We start from the raw sequence: 24,754 nt of genomic DNA on the forward strand, positions 1-24,754 counted from the left end.
TTAAATACTTTGAAAATACAGTTTAATCAGAACCTGATTGTACTTTTAGGGGTACAACAACCCTTCCCAGAGAAAAAAAATATACAAAACAAATATATCACAAACAGCTTACCCTATAATAGTTGTACACCAATTATTCCCACTTTTATGAACCAACGTGCGTATTTTACATCTATGGAAAAAAACAAGTACAACAAAAGTAGAAATAGATGGTTTTTGTTTGTTAGCCCCGTGTGATTGTTTCTCGTGTGAAAACTGACTTTTGAAAAACCAAATAGATCCCTTAATCATGAAGGAAGCTAGTTGTTTAGCTCAGTGTTTTTCAACCTTTTTTGAACCAGGGCACGTTTTTTACATTGGATTTTTTTGCGGCACACCACTAACCATCTCGCAGGAACGAAGCAATCAGTGACGTGTTGCCACACGGACTAATATTAAATTACCCTCCCAGTCTTTTCAACACGGACACCGGACAATTACATGTACGTATTAGGAGAAAATGATTAATAAATGTTTGTAAATTTTTAAAAAGGGGCATTGGAAAGTTTCCCACGGCACACTTGACGATCTCTCACGGCACAGTGGTTGAAAATCACTCGAATTTTAGCTACCCATGTTTGTGAATAGGTATGTTGAAATACAATTTAGATTCGGGAAGAAAACTATTTAATGCTACATTAAAGTCTTCACATCACTTTAATTGAATGGATTATCTTCATAAATAAAAAGCTGTACATATTACATATCTTCAAAAATATCTTTACAATTTGGTCAAGTCCCATCTCAAAACCCACCTATTTAAAATAGCATTTTCTGTGTATCTCCCACTCTTGTTTCTATTTATAATTGTATTTTATTTATTATAGTACCTATGCTTGTCTGTAACTGTAAAGTGTCCTTGGGAGCTTTGAAAGGCGCTTAAAATGTAATGTATTATTATTATTATTATTACCAAGATGCCCTATTTCATTTTTCACCTGATACTTTGTATCCTTCAATGTTCAACATTCTTAGTAAATAATGTGCATGAATGCTTCTCGCGTATGTCTTTAGCAAACGGTGAAGATGGAGTGACTTGGGTCCAAGTGTCAAGAGTACAAAGGTTATATTCGGGTTGAATTTAACCAGTCTCATAACAAAAAAAAAAAGGAAAACACATACCCTTGACAATAATTCTAGTGGAGCCAGTGCAAAGTCTGAGGTAATGTTCTGTGTCTTTGGCAGCCAAGTTAAAGGAGACAAAGAAGGAGGCTACATGTGACCCCCGTGTCTGTCAGAAGGCGGCGGCGGTGGAGGCGGTGGCGTCAACGGTGGTGGAAACTCATCTTCGTCTCCCTCCTGTGTGGAGGGTGCATCTGCTTGCATGAAGGAGTCTGTGGAGCGAGTACTGATACGTAACGGGGCGAGTCGCCGCAAGTTGCTGGGTGTCCACGGCAACCTCACTTGGGCCCTCTGCGAAGGGGCCACCATGACGCTATCGAGCTCGGCCTCGGCTAACCAAGGTGGGATCTGCATGGGCGCCATATAGTCCAGCTCTGGCATAAAAGCAGGATTCTCGATACCAGCTGGAAAGTGAGAAAATGCTTATTTTTCTCTCCCCCGTCATATGTGGAAACATGAAAAATTAGTTGATGGATTAATTTTACCTCCCACTCTGTAGGTGACCCTCATGGCCAGTGAGTCTCCCGATGCTTCATAACCAGAAGCGCTGTCTCCTTCTGAGAATTCAAAATCTAGAACAAAAGATTTTATCAACGTCACAAGAAGCGACATTCATTATTTTAATTTTGTTCCTAAATAGAGCTCGGATACCAACCTTCATCACCGGAATGATAGCTTTTACTTTTATCTGTTGATTTTTTGGATGGCATCTGGAATATAGGAGAAAATCTGGATTACATTGGGTTAATCCCCACCCATTTAAATCCCAGGTACCAAAAATCCAGCACGCTACTGTGTGCAACCAATGATAAATACAATACAACACTGGCTACCTAGTTGGCTATTGAGCTAACAACCTAGCTGGCTATCTAGCTAGCTATCTTTTAGCTATCTGTTAGCTCTCTTTTTGTTATCTATTCGCTATCTTTTTTTCTATCTATTAGCTATCTGGCTGGCTATCGAGCTGGCTACCTATCTATGTACTCACTTAAACCACTGTCTGCTTGATAATTAGTAAATTGTTTCACATTTATTACAAATAGGCACCACTAACGGTACATTAAAATTCAATTAGATTAGATTAGCTGGCTACCTAGCTAGCTAACTATTTGCTATCTATTAGCTGTCTAACTGGCTGGCTGGCTATCTAGCTAGCTTGCTATATGGCTATTTAGCTGAATGGCTGGATAGTTAGCGGGCTATCTATTAGCTATCTGTTAGGTAGCTTACTAGCTTTCCATCTATTTGAGTTACTTGCGGGTTGAGTGAACGAAACGAAAAACTCATCCTGTGACTGTGAAGTGACATTGAGAGTTTTGAAAGGCGCTTATAAATGAAACTTATTATTATTATTATTATTATTATTATACCTATCTAGCCGGCTAGCTTTCTGTCTATCTGGCTATCTATTAGCTATCTATTGGCTATCTATTAGCTAGCAAGCTTTACTATCTATTTGAGTTACTTCTCGGTTGAGTGAACGCAGAGTTGAGAGTTTTGAAAGGCGCTTATGACCTTGAGAGTTTTGAAAGCTGCTCATAAATTAAATGTATTATTATTATTAAGATTATTTTTATTATTATTATTATTATTGTTACACAATACAATACATATTGATTTCTATCGCGCTTTAACAACAACTGAATATATGCCCAGAACTGAATGACATAACCCTGTTTGACCTTATGTTGCTGATCTTTCTTTTGGTGCTTAGTTATCGTCTTTGGTGGAGCGACTCCCATCTTTGCTGACTTGAAAGACTCCAAACGACTTCTCATGGTCCTCTGGAAGATCTCCTGCACTTCATTTTCATCTTTGTTGACCTCAAAATGACTCCGGCTGTACCTGTGCCGGTGCTGTTTTTATTTTTTATTTTTTTTATTTAGAAGATGGACGTGAGTCACTCAGTGCACGATTCATTTTACATGTGAAACTTTGCATATGATAGAACACACTACCTGTTTTCTGCCTTTGTACAAGTGCTGCTGAAGTAGATGGTGGCTGTTGATGTCCTCTGCTTCCCTCACACCTTTGATGCCCTGCTCGTGCATTTCCAAGCTTACTGATGGTACTGGGTCTCGTCTAGAAAGGTAAAAGCATCACGTCATTTTATGTGTAGGCGCTATAATATTATACAGGAAGCCTGGAATTTTTTTAATTCAACATTCGCATGTCAATAATAAAGTTCGGCTCACCCAATGGGTGACACTGGACATCGATCGTCTGCCATGTCAGCCATGATGTCTGGCATCACGTCCGAGAATTTTTCCCCATACTTTTTCTTGAAGTCAACAAATGCAGATTCGTTGCGGATAAATTCCAGGGAGCCCCTGTGTTCGCCCTGTGCAATGTTTCTTTTTAATGTTTGCTCATTTAAAAAAAAAGACATAAGTAAAATGCTCTTCAGGTCGCTTACCTCAGCTACATAGCTCATAGCATCCTTGAGATTCAGCTGATGGAAAACTTTAAAGACATAGTCACGATTCTTCCTTGCGGATGGCTTCATGAAAAGTCTCGACATCCATTTCTCCTCAAAATGACTCCACCTTCACCGAAAACAAAAAAAAAAAAATCATGTAAATAATAATAATGAATGAGTTAATTCAAATTGCTCAAATGTTACGTCTGAATTATCATATTGTCATACTTGTCTCTCATGTAGTTGTGTCCAATTTGCCCGGATATATCTTCAATGGCAACGAGCATGTGATCGAAGACCTAAAAACAAAGACTTTTTAAGTCTTTAATCTTCATGATAAGAAAAAAAAAAAAAAATTCCGAGATTCACCTTGTTCTGCAATTTTTCAATCAGCGTAATATCGCACACCGCCGCTCTCTTAACTTTAAGCCAAGTGACAAGAGGTTTCATCGTTACTCCCTGCAACCCAGATAGAACGTCAGTCAGGATAGTCAAATTGAGTGGAAAAAAAAACAAGGCAAAAGTCTTTCTGCAGACATGAAACAATTACCTGTAGGATGACGGTGAAATAAACGACAATCAGCGTGGTGGAGACCATCAAATTCTTCTCCTTAATCTTATTGTCATCCAGCATCACTGCCAGGCCGTAGGCAACCGCCCCTCGCAGGCCACCGTAGCTCATGATAATCTGATCGATGACCTCCAATGGCACCAGACGGAATTTGTTCATAATCCACGTGAGAAAAAAAACTCCTGTTGAAAAAGGACATCACAATCACATTTCGGAAACTTCACGTCAAGCATAACTCAAAACTAGTAAAATGGACTTGTTTCACCACTAATATAAAAAAAATCATTACCGTTTTAATTACGGAGAAAAGAAAAAGCCAACAATGAAATGGCCGCAACTATTTTACTGTATGTGTTACCACCCCCCCAAATTAAGTCTGATAGTTATCTGTGTTATAGTTATCACGCACATGTAAACATTTTAATCAAAAATAGGGCCTGACCAATTAATCGGCTGGTAGATTAACTCATTCACTGCCATTCACAAATTTATTCGGGAATTGAAAATATGACATAGAGCGCCATTCCCGAATTTGTTCGTTTTTTTTTCCATGCTTGGGTATTGATAAAGCGCTGGCCATGGCCTCTGGCAATGTTTTTTGTTTTCCACAAGGGGACAGCAATTCCCTTTTTCCATGTTAGCGCTTTGTTCCAGCTTCAGCTGTTATTATTATTATTATTATTATTATTATTATTATTATTATTATTATTATTTATTTGCTATGTTTATTTTTTGCTATCTGTTAGTTATCTTGCTGGCAAGATAGCTAGCTAATACACTAGCTAGCTAGCTAGCTAGCTATTCGCTATCTGGCTGGCAAGCTAGCTATCTACCTGTATTAGCTAGCCCGAATTTGTTCGTTTTTTTTTCATGCTTGGGTATTGATAAAGCGCTGGCCATGGCCTCTCGCAATGTTTTTTTTTGTTTTCCACAAGGGGACAGCATTTCCCTTTTTCCATGTTAGCGCTTTGTTCCAGCTTCAGCTGTTGAGATTATTGTTATTATTATTTATTTGCTATCTGTTAGCTATCTCGCTGGCTAGCTAGCTATCTATTCACTAGATAACTAGCCAGATAACTAGCTAGCTAGCTATCTATTCGCCATCTATCTACTCGCTATCTAGCTGACAAGCTAGCTATCTACCTGTATTATTAGCTATCTGGCCAGTTTTCTATTTGAGTTACTTCCGGGTTGAGTGAACACTGGCACATGTGGCTGTCGCTGCTCACACACTGCAAAACTTATATTGTGACTGTAAAGTGACCTTGAGAATTTTGAAAGGCGCTTATAAATGAAATGTATGTATGTATTATTATTATTATTATTCTTAAAACTTACCTATGAAGCGATACACAAAAATGAAGAGGAGTGTGAGGAGAATAAAACCCGTGTTCCACACCCATAATGTCTTATCCACGGCGGAGATTCCAAGGAAAACAAAAATGATGGTTTCGGACCCGTTGGCGAGCACCTTCATGGCGTATCGGACTGTTGTGACGGACCTTTCGTCCATGTTTGCGTTGATGTACTTTTGGCAGCTAACGCCACAGAAGACGATTCTGCGGCGAGAAAGTGCGACAGATTTACAAAAAAGGCTGTAATGAGATCGGAAATTTTACAAAACAAGGTATTGAAATAGAACTCACGCTAGAATGGCAGAAAGGGAGAGCATCTCAGCGGTGAGGTAGGAAAGATACCCCAACACGAAAATAAAGCCTGCCTCGATGATCTGAATGTTTTTGGTGCATCTGGTTAGAAGAGAGAGCAGCAAACCAAACACCATGCCAAGGAGGGAGCCGCCGAATGCCACCACGAAGAAGGAAACTGGACATAAAGGCAGAAAGTTTAGTTTCAAATATTATAAATATTATCCTAGGATGTCATATGATGACCAGGACTTACTTATTCCTTTGATGATCTCCACAGCGTCAATTTGGGATCCTCCCAGCGAGACAAATGAATCAAACACATTGAAGAGCACCTAAAGAGATAAGATATTTTAGTTTTGAGAGAGAAACAAATTATCTGGCCTAGAAAGAAAAGGGGTATGAGTATAGAACCTTGTGGCACACCACATATTTCACGAGTTCATGAGTTTCATGCTACAAATTTTGATCTGCCCGAAAAGTGTGCGGTGTCAATGATGCAAGCGTTCAACAAACACTTGCCGCATTATGAAACACAGAAGAACAAATTATCTGGCAAAGCAATAACAAGGGCATTAGCATTGAACCTTGTGGCACACCATATTTTTCTTCAAAAGTGGATGGAGACTCATTTGTATAAGTGGTATCAACTTTGATATCCCCGCCAAGCGTGAGTTGTGTCAATGATGCAAATGATCATATTCAAGGTTAAGAGTTTTTAGTGGAGATGATGTCTGAGTTTATTTATGATTTTAGTTAGGGAAAATTCTACTGTGGCAGGTGCGTAAACCATATTGGAACGGTTCATAGAGTTCATGCTAGTATGCGCGTCAGGAGATGTACAGCATTGTATTTTCCACAAAAATTTGCCAGCATTCACTCAACCCATAAGTAACTCAAACAGATAGAAAGCTAGCTCGCTAATAGATAGACAGGTAACTAGCTAGATAGTTATATAACTAATAAAGAGGCAGTTAGCTAGCTAGCGAGATAGCTATATAACTAATAGATAGCCAGCTAGATAGCTATATAACTAATATATAGCCAGCTAGATAGCTAGCCAATAGATAGCTAATAGATAGACAGGTAGCAAGCTAGATAGCTATATAACTAATAGAGAGGCAGGTAGCTAGCTAGCTAAATAGCTATATAACTAATAGATAGCCAGCTAGATAGCTATATAACTAATAGATAGCCAGCTATATAGCTAGCGAGATAGCAAATAGATAGTTAGCTAGACACAAATTTGACAGTTTGGTAACTTGTCCTTTTCAGGCACCTTTCTCGTCAGTCATTGTAAAACAGAGCATACAAACGACTGTCACGCCATCATAGCTAGCTTAATAGCTATCTAACTAATAGAGAGGCAGGTAGCTAGCTAGCTAGCTAGATAGCTATATAACTAATAGATAGCCAGCTAGATAGGTAGCTAGCTAGCCAGATAGCAAATAGCTAGCTAGCTCGGTAGCAATCTAGATAGCCACCTAGGTAGCTAGCTAGATAGCAAGGTAGATAGCTGGCTGATACAATCGTTCACATTTGGGGGTTGAGAGTTACGAGTGGAGATGATGTGTGACACGAATTTGACAGTTTGGAAACTTGTCCTTTTCAGGAACCTTTGTCGTCAGTCGTTGTAAAACAGAGCATACAAACCACTGTCACGCCATCGTTGAGCAGCGACTCTCCAAACACCAGGATGAAGAGGACCTCATTGACATGGACCTGTTCAAACACAGCTAGGACGGCCACCGGGTCCACGGCGGCAATCAGGCTACCGAAAAGAAGATATTGCAGCAGGCCGATGTCCAGATCACCTGCAGAAAGGTCAGAGAACCAGATTGTCAGGACAAAACAATGTTTTTTTAATTTCAGTTGGACTTTAATCAGCCCTTGCGCTCCGTTTTGAGTTATTCATTAGACTAACGTCAGAACTTTGATCTGCATATGTAATATACGTACAGTATGGCCGTGTCGGATTTTGCTAGTATGCGCGCCAGAAGATGGACAGAATTGTATTTTCCACAACAATTTGCCAGCGTTCACTCAACCCAGAAGTAACTCAAACAGATAGAAAGCTAACTCGCTAATAGATAGACAGGTAGCTAGCTAAATAGCTACATAACTAATAGACCCAATTGTGACCCAAGGTTTCTCTACTTACCCATGGCTCCGCCCTTGTGGCACCCCCATAGCGAGAGTCCCACGCTAGCAGCGTTCCAGCAAGTCCCAATAATAGCATAGACAAGAATGGTCCCCATGTTACTGAAGAACAGCTTATTTGGCATGAAGTAGCCGGCATCCAGGATGATTTGAGGCAACAGGTAAAAGAAGAAAACGGTCGGGGTCAACTTGAAAGTCTGGACCTTGTCCGCACCCCAGATCATCCCCCCTAGGATGAATCCGAAGCAAATGAGCAATGCGCTCTCCGGGATGATATTCGTCACATGATGGTTGGACTCGATAACTGTTGAAAGGAAGAGAAATGAAGGGAATGATATATAATCACAATTTGAATCAACTTGATTTTAATTTCACTATCTGCGTTTAAACAAAACAACAAAATGCGCTATCTTAAAACTTGAACGGCGTTACAAAAATTTGCAAATCATCAACTGTTGAACTTTTTGCCCTGGGCATAACATTAACCATGGTGGTTGCATATAAAGATACCTTGAAATATCTTTGCATAACTAAATAGACGTTTGGTTCAGGATCCTTGACTTTATGGCTTAATAATCAAGCCCAGTCAACCTGTGCATAAAAACAGCCAACATTTCACAATGTTGATTTATGTCAGTGGGGATGATTTGTGTTGTGGGGTTGCATTCGTTAGAAATCAAGTTCTAAAATATAAAAAAAATCCTCCTTTTATTCCTAAATGAGATGGATCTGAAGTTATATGACCTTGAAATGAGGGCAGGTGTCCAAAATACAACACAATACATACATACAGTAAAGTCTCGTTATATCGGGAGTTGGAAAAAAATATCGATATAACCGGACTATCGATATATCCGATCCTGCGGCATGTAAATTTTCTCCTTGCGTTCATAGAAATAGTATCGTAATAAGCATCTATCGATATAACCGATATCGATATAACGAGACTTTACTGTATTTTGTTTATATAGCGCTTTAACAACAGCTGAAGCTGGAATAAAGGGCTAACATGGAAAAAAGGGCAAATGCTTTTTTCATTGCCAGAGGCCATGGCCAGTGCTTTATCTGCACCCATTTTCAGTTAATTAGCCTGCCATGAATGTTTTTTTGGAATGAAAAATGAAAAACCCACGCAAGCACGGGGGAAACAGGCAAACTCCACACAGGATGGAAGCTGCAGCATCCATTGACAAGAATCCGCTTCAATTCCAAACTGCAACAGTTGACATTTATGTTTTTGTCTACATTTGAAGAACAATGAAAACATTTTAGGGGCCGGTAGTTGAGTGGTTAGCACGCCAGCTTCACGCTACAGAGGTTGTGAGTTCAAGACCCGGTCCGACCTCCCTCTGAGGAGTTTGCAAGTTCTCCCCGGGCCCGCGTGGATTTTCTCCGGGTCCTCCGGTTTCCTCCCACATTCCCAAAAACATGCATAGCAGACTGTTTGAACACTCCAAATTGTCCCGAGGTGTGAGTGTGGATGATTGTCTGTCTCTGCGATTGGATGGCGACCGGTTCAGGGTGACCCACGCATGAAAAAACACTGGGATAGCCTCCAGCTACCCCCACAACCCTAATGAGGAATAAGCGGTCTTCAAAATGGATGTTTCTGTGAACAACTATACAGTGATACCTTGGTTTACGAACCCCTTGGATTACGAACCTTTCGGTTTACGAACGTTACATTTATGTACATTTTACCTTGGCATACAAACTTTTTTGTACACAGAGCTGCCTCAATGAGAGATGTTGAGTGATGTGTCATTCGCGAATGAGCCCGTTCTTCTAACAACAAAATGGCAGCCGACTGTTTTTGTCCTCTATTCCCCGCCCCCAGTCTTCGGTTAAAGCCACGTGAATGGTCAAGAACGACGACAGTGAGAGAGTTTCAACTTTGATAGTTGAAAGGCAGAGTGTAGACTGCAAGGTTAAAATATCCCATCAATCAGGCTCCACAAACAACCCGCACAAGCCATCTGTACACTTGATGCAAAAAGCTATCAACCCAGCTAAACAGAACACAATTGATGAGGAACTAGATAAAATTATCACAGACAAAGCATCTACAAGGGATCATTCCTCAAGATGGTGAAAGAAGAAGGTTACGTTCCTCATCAAGTAGGTATCACTGTATTTAATGACATACCCAATTTGGACAAAAAAGCAACGAGGACCCATAACGCGATCAGATAAGGAGCCTCCACATGATGCCACTTGAAAGACACGATGGGTATCCCGCTGATGTTGGAAACGTGGCTGTGATCACTTGCGTCGGGTCCTGAATTATGATGGTCGCCGTTCTCCACCGCAACCCCAGGGATGAAACAAATCAACAGGATAGACCCCAGAAGCCAAATGGGTGCATGTCCATGTCGTTCCATTTGCGACCAAAAAGAAAAGTCTCTGAAAAGATGACAAAGATGCTTATTTTCCCTTTTTTTATCGATGATATTGACGCATGGCCCCCTTCTTCCTCCTCTAGTCCGGCGACAGATTGACCCGAATGCCAGACTCGGCTTTTTTATACCTTCAGTTTCTCCTCTCCGACCAAAGTTGAGCGTTAAATTAAATGGAGCAGAACAGATAACAAAAAAAAATATTTCCAGTTATCCAGTGACATTTTGAAACACCCACCACTATGTTTTTTTGGGTCTCGAATATATGACATGCTCACAATATGTCAACGTTCAGAGTAGATGATTAAAGGACAACCGAGACCATTTTTTTACCCCTAACTGACACAAAATAAATGTTTTATAGCATCTAAAATACCCAAAACACGCACGCTGATATTTTTAGTCAAATGCAAAACACCAATAAAAATCACTTAAAGTGTCCCAAAACTGCTTCAAAATGACCTCGGAAATGGCGAGTTTCAGTAGGTCCCGCCCCACTTGTTCGTGACATCACGCCAGGATACTTCAGACACAAAACAATGGCTTCAGAGAGTTCGGATTCGGAGAATATGCTTTTTTGTTACTCATCCAGTTATGAATATGATTCAAATAGTTCTGAAGAGGAAAGCATAAATGTTTGCAATCTATTAAAGAAGTCCTTCCGTATCAATTTGAGTCGTCTGAACTCCAATGTAGCTCCCAGAAAATGCACAAGATGGCGCACAAGCTCCGTTGGACATGGGCTGATTTGTCTGCTGAGAATTTGTGTCCACTTTTATGGTGTTACCGCAATTGGTAGTGTTGGTGCGACACACAACGATTCACCATCGCGTTATTTATGTGTTTTTCTTCTAATTTCGCCATCAACATGGATCAACACGATGTTTTCAGACCAAAGTACCCAAAATGCATTGTGTCGCTTCCTCGGTCAGGGGCGTTCCTAACGTGACGTCACGTCAGGCATTGTCATCAACTCGAAAACAAGACTTCCTGAATAGTCAGCACGAGCCTTAAAACGTAAAATATAGCTATATGTGGTGAAATCTTTGTAAAATGCGCTCAGTAGAAGTCATTTGAAGTGATTTTACAAATTATGGACACAACTTGTCCGGAGGTGTCGGTTGTCCTTTAAGTCAAGTGTTAACCAGCCATTTTGATTGATGTTCAATGAATAGCTCCGGATGCATTCACCGACATGTCCAACGGCTTCATCTTGGCGGCCGAGTAATGATTGACATCACTGTTGCATAATCTTTAGTTAAAGCCTTCGCTTTTATGTAACATGCCCAAAAAAAGAAGGATAAGTTGTAGTTGGCAACCAACTTATCCTAACTGTCCGTTGAATTACGATGATCTTGTTATAAATAATAATAATAATACATTTAATTGATAAGCGCCTTTCAAAACTCTCAAGGTCACTTTACAGTCACAGTATAAGTTTTGCAGTGGATGAGCAGCGGCAGCCACATGCGCCAGCGTTCACTCCACCCAGAAGTAACTCAAATAGATCGAAAGCTAGTTAGCTAGCTAACAGATAGCTAATAGTCGGCTAATACATTTGGATTTCAACCACATTATGTATGACCTACAGTAGCTTCGCAAGCTGTCTAGCTGACTAGCTAGACAGCCATATAGCTAATAAATAGCCAGCTTTATAGCTAGCTAGCTACCCAGCCAGATAGCTAATAGACAGCAAATAGATAGCCAGCTAGGTAGCTAGACAATAGATAGCAAATGGATAGCAAATGGATAGTAAATAGCTAGCTAGCTAGGTAGCTTGCTAGATAGCAAATAGATAGCAAATGGATAACAAATAGATAGCTAGGTAGCTAGCTAGATAGCGAATAGATAGCATTTTTTAATTATCAGTTTGTGTATCAAAAATGTGTGGAACGGATACGGATTGTTCTATCTACCGACCTAGCTAGCCAGCCTGATATCTAGATAGATATTGAGCCGCATAGCTAGCTACCTAGCTTGCTACCCAGCTGACCAACTACCTATCTATCTATCTATCCATCCAGCGACCCAGGTAGCTAGCTATATATCTAGATAGCTACGGTAGATAGCTGGATAGCTACCCAGATAGCCAGCTACCTAGATAGCTACGTAGCTAGCTACCCACCGACCCACTTAGCTAGCTACCCAGCCATCCATCCACCTAGCCATCCATCTATCGAGCGACCCAGCCAGCTAGCTATGTATCTAGATAGATATGTAGCTGGATAGCTAGCCAGATATCTAGCTAGCCACAGTATCGATCTATCCATCTATCTAGCTAGCTACCTACGGAGCTACCAAGGGGTGCACGAAAGGATTCGTTCAGTCATTTTGAAAGTCACCATAATTCGACCATGTAAAAAAAAATCTACAAGAAGTTTACGAGGTGAAAGTGGAGAAAAAAAATGTCCATAAATGTCCCTGTTTTGTGGCCGCATCTGACGAGAAAAATACAGATTAGCATCATCCGACCTTTGCTTTTTTTTCCCGTATCATAGTACAAGTTTACCGTCTGTCCTTTCACAAAGCGCTGATTTGTGCAAGTCATCGCCGTATAACTGGAGGTTTTATTTGGACAATTGTTCCAGTCCTGTTTGATCTGGACAAGGCACAAAAGCCTCATTGGGGGAAAGGTATTCAATAATATGACACCTTAGTTCTTCAGCACTGAAAAGGTGGTGGGCAGGGTGCAGAGGGTCCAGTAGAATTTTCCGCGCCCTTCTTTCAATTCTTGCAGTGTGCAAGTCCTCGAGAGTGGGTAAGGTGGTGCCAATGATTTATTTTTTCCGCCGTCCTAACAGTCCGTTGAAGTCGGATTTTGTCCATTTTTGTGGCGGCCCCTCCACAGATTAATCAGTTTTGGCTGCCATGTAGACTTACACCGGCTCACCTATATTTGTAATGTTTTGATTGCAACATTTGTGACGCGCAAGCATCAACTACGATGACTCGTGAGATTGTCTATCCTCCAAGATCATGGCTGGCATTTAACCAAATCATATCAATCATTTTGAAAATGCCAACAGCTCTCCAGACAACTCTTGGAGTGATAAATGGAGCCGACATGTGCGTTGTAAAATCAGATAATGGTGATTTGTAATATACGCTACCATGTTACAATGAGTAAATGTGAAGTATGCTGCGAATCACAGTTCAGCTTGCTGTGAATCACACACTGTGCACTCGAGGCAGGTTGTAAAAGTGATTGCTCATCGAGATAACGTTTTTTCCAGTCTTAGAAAACCCAAATAAACCAAACAAAATAACCAATTGGTTGCTACGGAGAGCTTTTTTTTTTTACAAAAAAAGGCGTCGGTTGTCCTTTAAGGATTGGAACATTACAAAGAAGAAAATTATGTTTTATGGGGACCTGGGAACTGATTATTCTCATTTTAATGGTTTCCTATGGGAAATTAATTTTGCGATACACACTTTTCCCCTTACACACTCTGTCTGGGAACCAATTAAGTTCGTAAACCGTATCACTGTACTAAAAGAAAGGAAGCATTGTAAATCCTTCAGCAGGAAATAAGATCTGGGAAAAAAAATGCTGTCATTGTGCATGTTTTCAACCCATAAGGAAGAGTGACTTAAAGTCAACAATGAGGGCGTGGGGGCATTTGTGACCGTTCATCACCAATACTTCAGTTGAAACGGTCGTTTCGTGAAAGGTAAAGCGGGCCAAACAAGACCCTCAATACTCCCCCAGTCCACGCATACTCATTTAACAGGAATTAAATAGGCTGGGTGGGTCAGGGGGAAGGGGTTCACATTGAGATCAACCGCATTACAAAAGGAAGTCCCATCCATCCGTGACAACCACTTAAAAACATCACAACACAATATGTCGCAACTTGTCACACCATCCACAAAATGACATTGTCTTTACCCACCCGCACAAACCCCTTTTTGTCATCTTCTCCAAAGAAAACCACATCCCCTTATTTACATCTCACCATGCGTACACAAACAGGGACGCATAAGTAATCATTGACAGTATCCACAGTGCTTCTCATGTGGTGTATACACAAAAATAAGAACTCTGATCACAGGATGCCAACAAGCCTTATCCCATAATACTTTGTGTGAATGCTATTTTAGTTTGCAATGAGGCACTCGATGTTTCAAATATGTTGGTTACCTGAGAAGAGGGTCAAAACACTACAAGCAGTATTTGTTGTGTGCTATATATATATATATATATATATATATATATATATATATATATATATATATATATATATATATATATATATATAGATAGTGCATGTGTGTTTTTTTTTTATTACCAACTAATATATTACCGTATTTTCCGGTGTATAAGGTGCACCCAAAAGCCTTGTTTTTCTATCAAAAGATGACCCTGCGCCTTATACGCAGGCGCGCCTCATATGTGAAGTAATATTGAGCCACAACAGGTCTCACAACTACTTAGCGACCCCCCCCCCCCCCCCCGCCTCCCTGTAGAAGAAGTACTGCGTAACCCTTAGCCTCTACTGTAGTGCCTTATATGTGGAAAACCTTTATATAGTTATATATTATACTTGGAAAATGTTTTTTTCATTCATTGAAAGTGCACATTTTACTCTGGTGTGCCTTATATATGGAAAAAGTTTGACAATACTCCATTCATTGTTGGTGCGCTTTATACTCCGGTGCGCCTTATACACCGGATAATACGGTATATTATTTTTTTTGTTCATTTAATTCGGCAGTCCATTGATTATTGATTAATTATTACTTGGCGATTAATCGGCGTAGTTTTCATGCCAGTCTCCTTTAATCTATTTTACGGTTTGTCATTGTAAAGTTTAGTGTAAAGTTGCAAATTTCCCCATTGTGGGACGAATAAAGGTTTTCTGATTCTGAACCCTTTCGAGGAAAACTGGATATTACAGTGGGTAGCTTATCATGTTTTTCAGGTAACAGGAGCCACCAAAGGGTTAAAAGAAATAACAAGATTGTTAAAGTAAGGATTGGAGATTACAATTTTTGTTGTCCTTTTGGGAGAAAAAAATAAAGGGAGTGAAAGTATAGCCAGACAAAATGACGCTTCAGTCTACTCAGGATGCTACAATGAAGAATTTTGTTACATTATTACCTCTCACCACATTGTTTTGCCTTTCACTATATAAATGTTCTCATAACTGAGTTACCGTATTTTCTGCACTATATGGCGCACCTAAAAGAAAATATTTGACCATGCGCCTCATAATCCGGTGCGCTTTATGGATGAAAAACATTTTAAAATAAGTAATTCATTGAAGGTGCCCCTTATAAGGTTTTTAAATTTAACGTTCGTAAACTGAAAAGTTTGTAAAACCGAGGTCCCACTGTATATACACATATATGTATATACTTACTACTACTAATACTTAACAGAGAAACACCAAAAAACATTTGTAAGTTTAACCAAACTATCTTGCTCACTTGAGCTATCTATCTGGATATCTAGCTATCTATCTATCTGGCTATCTAGCTAGCTATCGATTTGCTATCTATTAGCTAGCTGGCTGGCTATCTAACTAGCTATATATTTGCTATCTATAAGATAGCGAGATAGCTATCTATTAGTTATCTATTAGCTAGCTAGCTAACTTTCTATCTATTTGAGGTATTCCGGGTTGAGTGAACACTGGCGCATGTGGCTGCCGCTGCTCACTCACAGTAAAACTGATCCCGTGACTGTAAAGTGACCTTGAGAGTTTTGAAAGACGCTTATATATAAAATGTATTATTATTATTATTATTATTATTATTATTATAAATATGTAATTCGTTAAAAGTGCGACTAATATTCCAGAAAATACAATACATTCATTTCAATTTTTTTTTCATCATATAGCGAACATTTAAAGTGACTCACTGAGTTTGCAGATCCAACACACCAGAATCCACAGAGTCACCAAATACGGGGCAGTGACATGACTCCATTTCCAGGACACAATCGGCAAAGTGGTGATGGGCCCCCCGCCGTGACCCCCACCTTGACCGTGACTATCTCCCGTCACATCATGACCAGAATCCGTTACATTGCTCGTGTCCGTGTGGGGGCTTGAGGAGGTCGTCCCGTGATCGGTCTCATGTCCATTGCGTTCTGAGCGGGCCGCGTCTGGCTGGCTGCGTCCTTGGGAAACCATCAACAACACGCAGAGTAAAAATGTTATCCTTGCCATGCCGTTTTTTTTTTTTTTTTTTTAATTCATCCAACCCCTAAAACAAAGTTTAAAAAGTGAAACAGGGCTTTTTTTCTGTGTTGTCTCTGGTGTCTCCTGCTTGACGCTCCTTGTGTCTTTCACTTTGCTCTCATGCAGATGTCCACATCTTTATCTGTCATGAGCACAGTGGCCGTTCCTTGTGGCTCAATCGTCAGTCAAGTATCCTACTTTTTTTATACAGCAGGTGAGTCTCAGCCCAACTTGATGCTTGTCTGTCCCCTCCCACTTTCTTCCTGGCTCAGCTCGTTCGTCCACTTTGGACAGAAGATTCAATGCCTTCATCGCTTCTTTATAGCCGCAGACGCTTGTTTCACTTCATGTTATAGTTGTTAAGTTACTCTATAACTTAAGTATTATTTTAAACCGGACTTTGAAGTCACCTACGTGTCTTTGCGAGATATTTGTTACGTGTGTATTTTTGTAAATGACTTATAGCTTGATTAAAAAAAAAATAATGATAATTAGCTATCTAGCTAGCTATCTATTACAGTGATACCTTGGCTTACGGACTTAATTGGTTCTCAGACAAAGTGTGTAAGGCGAAAAGTGTGTATCCCAAAAAATAATTTCCCATAGGAAACCATTAAAATGAGAATAATCCGTTCCCAGGTTCCCATAAAACATAATTTTCTACCTTCTAATTTTCTAAGCCTTAAAACTACACACAATATACCTTATTTTATGGATAACAAATGTGCTATGGTATTATAATTAAAAATAAACTGTACTGTAGAATAAAGTCGTTTTATTTACCTTTGTGATGGTTGTTGATGGCTTGGTGGAATGGAGTGGCCGGTTTCCTCAGCATTAAACACTTTATGAGGAATGTAACCTTCTTTCACCATCTTGAGGAATGACCCTTGTAGGTGCTTTCTCAGTGATAATTGTATCTAGTTCATCATCAATTGTGTTCTGTTTAGCTGGGTTGAGAGCTTTTTGCATCAAATGTACAGATGGCTTGTGCGGGTTGTTTGTGGCGCCTGATTGATAGGATATTTTAACCTTGCAGTCTACACTCTGCCTTTGAACTATCAAAGTTGAAACTCTCTCACTGTCGTCTGCCTGTCTCTTTAATGTGTAACCCCCCCCCCCCCCTCACTGCTGCATTCTTGACCAATCACGTGGCTTTAACCGAAGACAGGGGGTGGGGAATAGAGGACAAAAACAGTCGGCTGCCATTTTGGTATTAGAAGAACAGGCTCGTTCGCGAACGACACATAACTCATTGAGGCAGCTCCGTGTACGAAAAAAAAGTTTGTATGCCAAGGTAACGTTCATATGCCAAGGTAAAATTTTCATAAATTTAATGTCCGTAAACCGAAAAGTTCGTAAGCTAAGGGGTTCGTAAACCGAGGTATCACTGTACTTATATGGATATCTAGCTGGCTAGCTAGCTGGCTATCTATTAGCTATCTATTGGCTATCAAATGAAATCTATTATTATTATTATTATTATTATTATTATTATTATTATTATTATTATATTTATTTTTTTTTCCCCCAAAAAGTTGTCACTTCCAACTTTGGGAAATCAAATCCAGTTTAATGGATAAATCTAACTTTTTATAGTGTGTCATTTGGCTTCCTATTTTATATGCCATGTGTTTTGTGAGACTTTCAAAATAAGGCAATAAACAGATTCCAGACCGAATCATAAACAAATAAAATTCACATTAAAAACAGTCGAGGAAATAGACAGGTGTTTACAAAAATCTAATATTGCACATCAGTGTTCACGAACGAAATACATAAAATCCCCACCAGGAAAGGTGTTTCTCAATAAAACGTGCACTATTTGTTTCCTGGTGATATGCACGTGCAACGATTTGCTAAGTGTAAATACAACTTGATGAAACATTGTCATACATTTTACAACTGCTGCCCATTTCCTGGTCAACTGTTTATTTCATTTATAACTTCTGAGAATGAACAGGTATTTCATTCAAGAAAAAAAAAGAAGTGGTGAATGAACTGTTGACTCTTACATCAAACTGAAGTCAAAGACATCCATACTTAACTCATTTACTGCCAATTTTCACTCAGATTACAGGACCCACAGAATATTGAGTTTTAGGACTACATAAACATTCAATGTAGGGTAAGAAACCTTAAACAATCTTCTTTCATCAGAAAAAAAAGACTTAATTCTAAATTATATGGAGTTATTTGAGCTTGAAATGGGGGCGGATGTACAAAATACAATACAATACAATACATATTGATTTATATAGCACTTTGTCGTTGAGAGTTTTGAAATGGGCTTATAAATAGATTATTATTATTATTATTATTATTATTATTATTATTATTATTATTATTATTATTGCAGGATATTGACTTTTAGGACTACATAAACATTCAATACAGCTTTAGAAACCTGACACTCTTCTTTCATCAGCAAAAAAAATAGGTAATTCCTAGATTATATGGATCTGGAGTTATATGAGCTTGAAATGAGGGTGGCTGTCCAAAATACAATGCAAGACATACATATTGGTTTATATAATGCTTCAACAACAGCTGAAGCTGAAACAAAGCGCTAACATTGAAGAAAGGGAAATGCTACCCCCTTGTGGAAAAGAAAAAACATTGCCAGAGGCCATGGCCAGCGCTTTATCGGCACCCACGCATGAAAAAAACAAAACCCGATCAAATTCGGGAATGCGCTTTACGTCATATTTTCAATTCCCGAATAAATTCGTGAATGGCAGTGAATGAGTTAGAAATGGCAGAGAAAAATGTGGGACTGTGGTCAGAGCTCATCAGGTGGTGGTTTTAACCTTGCAGGTTGAGCCTCCGCTCGTAACACCTTGGACAGATGAATAACATAAGGTGTTCACTATTGTGACCGCTGTCCCTGAAAGGACAGATATGTGTCTTTTTTTTTCAAAACACAAAATTAGAATTTGAATGAGCAGTATAAATTAAATGTATTATTATTATTATTATTATTATTATTATTATTATTATTATTATTACTAGGTAACTAAATGTGACTCAAATTTGACAAACAGCAGCCGCTCTCCAACATATTGACTCTGGAATTCGAGGAATATAGATGGAATTTCCCAACTTCTTGAAAAGAGACTTCCTGTATCTGTAAATGATTTACAGCTTGTCCAGTAAAGTCCCATTATTATTGTTATTTTTTTATATTTTTATTGAGAAAACAATCCTGCAAAACCATCCTCCCCCCCACCCTCCCGGATTAATCAAGATAACTGTAATTATTGTTAATCTTTAAACGTAACGAGTTGAGGAAAAGTATATGCGCGGAAGTCGGTCAGATAAATGAAAAGGAATTTCCTCCACACCTTCATGTATCGGATGAGGAAAGGTCTTCCTTATTTTGTGGACAGTGTCAAATTCCGGAGTAGCGTTTGTTGGACGGGCTGTCACCTGCATGGAGAAAAGTCAAAATGGAGCCCTGTGTTTATAAGTTGACAGTTTCAGTCATTGTCATGTTGAAGCAACACCAAGCTCACTAAGGTGACCTTTGAAATGCACAATCTTCAAATGTAATCTTTTCATTCAGATTGATTGATTGATTGTGATGAAGTCAATGACACCATACACAATGGTAAAAATATGGCTCATATAAATTATGCCGAGACGTCATTTCAGATATGGATTTGTCGATTTGTTCACGACCTTTTGCAGTCAGCAAGTATAATCTGCCATTTTTTAAAAATCGAAATAACGACAGCCAAAGTGAATTTCATAAGATGTCACATAATGTGACACAGTTGTCCACCACGCCAAATTACACAAAATAAATATGTTTAATAGTGCTATTTAAAAAGTGAGCATAATCATATTTCTGGAGGCATAATTTAGAATACAGTGTAGCTTTTGTATTGGATGTTATTATGAATTAGCTGGCATACAAGTGCATACTGATAAAACGGTCAGATGCTCGATGGTAAAAATGGATGCATTTGAATCAATCAGTACCGCGGTCTTAAATGGTTTATGATGATCGTTATTATTATTATGATTATTATGATTGGGAAAATTTACCTCATAGCTCTACCGCTTAGCAGTTTGAACCTGGGTTGAAAATGGATGGATGAATATATTTTGTGTCTGATATATAATACAGTACAACAACAATAATAATAATAATAATATCTGACATCTACTTATTGTTCCTTTGCTCTCAGAATTACTTTAGTTCTTATTATTTTTAATTTATGACATATTCCATCGATTATTAAAACATTTTGTTCACAGAAAAAAATATTTTTTTCGAAAAGTACTTCATCACTGATTAAAATATTTTATTTAAAAAATGTTCGGTGTCGTTAGCAGGAGTCGCAGCTGTCGTCGAGTATATCGTCAAGTGTGTCTAATTGTCGTAAATGTTAATGGCGCTCATAATCCATTCGGTGATGCATTTGCGACATCTGGTTTCACGGTTTTGTTTTGCTAGTTGAGAGGACGCTCACATGACTATACCCATAATTCCCTGGGCGAGCTGTTGCACACCGACGCCCCGTAGATGAGGGACAAGGAGGGATGCCTGTTGCTGTCGGTAAGTCAAACAAAATATCTCAATATAACTCATTTCTTCAACCGAAACCGGTTCGGAAATGGAATGTGTTGACATAGACGGGTTGGGGTTGCTCCCTTACGGTCTTATACGTGCCTTCGTTATGAAGCAACTTGTTGATCCGGGCTGGTAAAGTTTTTGCTCCATGCAACAGTTTTTCCTCATCTGATGGTGAAAGCGTTGTTTAACATGTTTGCTGCATTGCGAGTGTGTTCTCGTGACAAACTAATCAAGGAAAAAAACGTCTACCGTCTATGTTTCAAACTCGTGTGGTTGACACGTGATAAAAACAGGTGAGAACATATCGGGCTCTAACGATGAGTCTGAGGTCAAAGGACGTTTTGCTGGAATGATACAACAAGAATTAGACAATCGCTTCTCTTTTGACACCATGAATTGATTAAACTGGGTCAGAATAATTTTGGAACCTTTGGTCAATTCACACCTGTCAACCGGCCGTATTTTGCCTTATTCTATACGATTTTGTGCACATTTTTAGATGTGTACTGCATACAAGAAAGTTTGTACTGGAAACGCAAAAAATGTCCAATATAATTTTGAGAGATTTTCAATTCCGTTGTCGTCATTAAATATGACCAGTAATGTTAATTAAAACAAACATTGCTACCCGTAAAAAAAAAGCAAAGTCGACCACCGAGTAAACGAATTATCGAGAAGAAATATTATTTCCGAGAAGGCTAGTCCCGGTCAAATTGAATTCTATTTTGAAATCAGTTAAATTAAACATTTTACCGTGTTTTTTTCGCCCCCGTCAAAGGGAATTGCTGTTTGGAAAGAGAGGCGCATTACATGAGGACTGTAATTAAAGAAATAATCTGTGTAAAATAAAGTTTTATTTACCTTTTTGATGGTCGTTGATGGCTTATGGAAGGAGAGTCACCTTCCATATGGACTGTTGGTAACTTAACCTCTGGTGCTGTTCGGTCGTGTGCTTCCGCCGAAGATCACTCCGCCAGCCGTGGTGGGTGTGTATTATGAAAATAGTGCTTATTATAAGGTTTAATTTTCATAAATTGGACATTTGTAAGACGAAAAGTTTGTAAGATAAGGTGTTTGTAAGTTGAGGTCTCAATGTACTTTATTATTGCTCAAAATATGTTGGAACTTGTTAAAAGTATTCATGTTTCCATGTGAAGTTTTGTTATTAAAATTGCACAATGAAATGTTACACACGCATATATATTTTTATTCTCAGTAAGGAAAACTTGAGCCGTTAGTAAGGTCATAGTGTCTCGCAGGTTGACAGGTATGGGCCATAGGTTTTCACATGAAACGTGTTATTCTCGTGTTGTGTTTGTTTCTCTTTTAGTGTGCATATTTTCATCAATTAATTGATGAGTTGATAAAATGACAGTGGCCGACAGCAGATTTTAATCGGCGATTATTTGATGTAACTGTACTTTTGATGCTGATTTAAAAACTGCCATTTGTTTTTGTTTGTTTTTAAGTTTGACCTATAAAAGTTCTCAATGCAATTCAGAAATTCAAAAAGCCTTTAATAGTCCCACAATGGGGACATTTTTAAATGCCTAAATCTATGACATACTGAGAGGGAAAAAAATAAGGGCAGATTAGGATTCAGCATAAAAAATCATTTCGTTCCATCGCTGAAAAAGAATGCAGGAAAAATCATTGATCATTGTTATCAATGAACCCATCAAACAAAGTGTTATGTCATCCTGTAGACATTTAATGATGTCATCCAGACTCACAAGTACCTTCAAATGCTATATTTTATTTTTCCTTCAGTTCTTTGCTGGACTTACTATTATCAATGAGGTATATGAATCAAATACAGTGATACCTCAGCTTACAAACGCTTTAGCTCACGAACCTTTCGCCTCACGAACATTAAATTCGCGATAATATAATCTTGGCATACAAACTAGTTTTCGGCGGACGAATCTAACCACATGGTCGAACACACCCCCTTTGAATGCAGATGTAGTTTGCTATCCAGTGGAGTACTTTTGCTATTATTGGACCGAAAAAGACCCCACCACAGGCTAGTAGTGTTAAACCGAAAAGGACACAAAAGAAAATTACGGTCGCGCAGAACGAGATCATCAAAAAACACGAACGAGGTGTGCATTTGTGTCACTTGTGTCCCAGTAGTAGTATGCTAAGTCGACCTTTGCTTCGTGTGGCTATGGGTGTTTTGTGTTGTCTAAGCAACGGTCTCAGGCAATAGAAAAGGTTGAAAAACCTATGTTGATTTGGATTAACGAAAAGCAGCTAGCAGGGGACATTGTGAGTGAGGGTATTATCGCAGAGAAAGCACGGCAACTTCACTTGGATATCATCGAAAGGCAGCTACGTCAACGGCCGTCATAAAGGTAAATAAAATGACTTTATTGTACAGTACAGTTTATTTCTTTAATAACAATCAAATAGCACATTTATTATACATAAAATAAGGTATATTTTGTATAGTTTTTAGGCTTATTTAGTAGGAAATTGTTTTATGGGGACCTGGGAACGGATTATTCTCATTTTAATGATTTCTTATGGGAAATAAATGTTTGGCAGACCAACTTTTTGCCTTACGCACACTTTCTGGGAACCAATTAGGTTCGTAAGCTGAGGTATCACTGTACTCAGCTTACAGTTCACAATTTCCGTTGTTTTTACTGAGAAATCCTCCAAAATATATGAAGTTTGTATCATTCAGACACGAAATTTGCTTCAAAAATTTTAAACAAAGCGTCATGCTAATTCCACTTTAGGTCAGCAAATAATTGCCTCGTTCCAAAGTGCCTCCCTCCAGCTTCATAAGATAACAACTCTGTTGTCAAAGCCAAGAAATGACTTGTTCCTTTCAAAAGAAAAAAGATCATTAAAGTCTTGTGTTTTCACCCAAAGGTTAACTGCCTTTCTTTTCCGGAGAGACACACGGCGATCACGTGACCTCAAGCTCCTAGGAAGGCATATAAACGAGGCTAAAGTTTAATTAGTTTGTCTTGTCTCTCTTTGATCCACAGCCTCCGACATGGATTTCAGGGTTGCGTTTTCAGCCTTGGAAGCCGTCTGTAAAGAAAATATTTCCATTTTTTGCGACATCGCCGCCAATCTCACCCACGGCCCTGTCACTCAACGCTTGGTGATGTCCATGAAAAAAATCCAGGAACACGCTCGAGCTCTCGAGCCTTTGATCGGCAGCTTCGTCGCCGTCTACCACCATTACGACTTTGACGCGCAAACGCCCGGAAATGGTTATCGCACCTTAATCAAGGTATGGAAACACAGTGTGTGAAACTCATAACAAAAAGTTAGCGGACATCCTGGCAGACAACTCTTTAAAGTTGCCTGCCTGGCCATAAAGTTGCTTGAAACACAATAAGACAACTAATCGCAAAAAAAAAAACACATTGGTGCGAAGGATATGTTTTTTTTAATTAAGGAAGTACCTACCACAAATGTTCCCCTACTTAATTTATGGTAAATATCCCTTGCTGAAGATTTTGCTCCAGTTGTCGTTTGTCGTCATGGTGCACGATGCGTTGCGTTGTCTGCTCAAAGCCACGTGGACTCCTCTTTCTAAGCGGCTTCACGGTACAGTCCGAAACACGAAACAGGCTTCTGATTGGCTGCCGTGCCGAGTATGCAAATT

The 24,754-nt window shown here is 39.1% G+C and overlaps 2 protein-coding genes across 3 annotated transcripts in view; one reads left to right on the top strand and one right to left on the bottom strand.

Annotated features, from left to right (window-relative positions):
* On the bottom strand, nucleotides 1-16,686 carry LOC148882970 (sodium/hydrogen exchanger 3-like). Of its 2 annotated transcripts, none has more exons than XM_089023770.1 (16): nucleotides 16,220-16,686; nucleotides 7,959-8,261; nucleotides 7,451-7,611; nucleotides 6,054-6,132; nucleotides 5,798-5,975; nucleotides 5,490-5,710; nucleotides 4,131-4,333; nucleotides 3,950-4,039; nucleotides 3,809-3,879; nucleotides 3,578-3,707; nucleotides 3,357-3,502; nucleotides 3,120-3,243; nucleotides 2,844-3,017; nucleotides 1,817-1,871; nucleotides 1,647-1,733; nucleotides 1-1,565 (listed from the first exon to the last, which is right to left on the bottom strand). In XM_089023770.1, the coding sequence occupies exons 1-16, from the start codon at nucleotides 16,527-16,529 to the stop codon at nucleotides 1,252-1,254; spliced, it is 2,646 nt and encodes an 881-aa protein (XP_088879896.1). In that variant the 5' UTR covers nucleotides 16,530-16,686; the 3' UTR covers nucleotides 1-1,251. The 2 variants fall into 2 exon arrangements, with proteins under 2 accessions (XP_088879896.1, XP_088879897.1); XM_089023771.1 differs by lacking the exon at nucleotides 16,220-16,686 and adding an exon at nucleotides 10,104-10,512.
* The window catches only part of lipea (lipase, hormone-sensitive a), a 26,347-nt gene continuing 9,163 nt past the window's right edge, over nucleotides 7,571-24,754 (top strand). The window contains exons 1-4 of the mRNA XM_089023772.1: nucleotides 7,571-7,621; nucleotides 16,668-16,755; nucleotides 21,004-21,105; nucleotides 24,126-24,376. Of these exons, the coding sequence (XP_088879898.1) occupies nucleotides 21,090-21,105; nucleotides 24,126-24,376 (267 nt within the window). The 5' untranslated portion in view covers nucleotides 7,571-7,621; nucleotides 16,668-16,755; nucleotides 21,004-21,089. The remainder of the gene's footprint in view (nucleotides 7,622-16,667; nucleotides 16,756-21,003; nucleotides 21,106-24,125; nucleotides 24,377-24,754) is intronic.

Source organism: Hippocampus bargibanti, linkage group LG20 (assembly GCF_051943395.1).
Source record: "Hippocampus bargibanti isolate YZ-2025 linkage group LG20, ASM5194339v1, whole genome shotgun sequence".
NCBI lineage: Eukaryota > Metazoa > Chordata > Actinopteri > Syngnathiformes > Syngnathidae > Hippocampus > Hippocampus bargibanti.

What these genes read in the sequence shown, in the direction of transcription:
- LOC148882970 (XM_089023770.1), bottom strand. Translation starts at nt 16,529, where the DNA reads ATGGCAAGGATAACATTTTTACTCTGCGTGTTGTTGATGGTTTCCCAA. An exon ending in ATTTCACCGTCATCCTACAG is followed by an intron (nt 4,040 to 4,130) that starts GTAATTGTTTCA and finishes TCTGGGTTGCAG; the next exon opens with GGAGTAACGATGAAACCTCT. An exon ending in TTGAAAAATTGCAGAACAAG is followed by an intron (nt 3,880 to 3,949) that starts GTGAATCTCGGA and finishes CTTTGTTTTTAG; the next exon opens with GTCTTCGATCACATGCTCGT.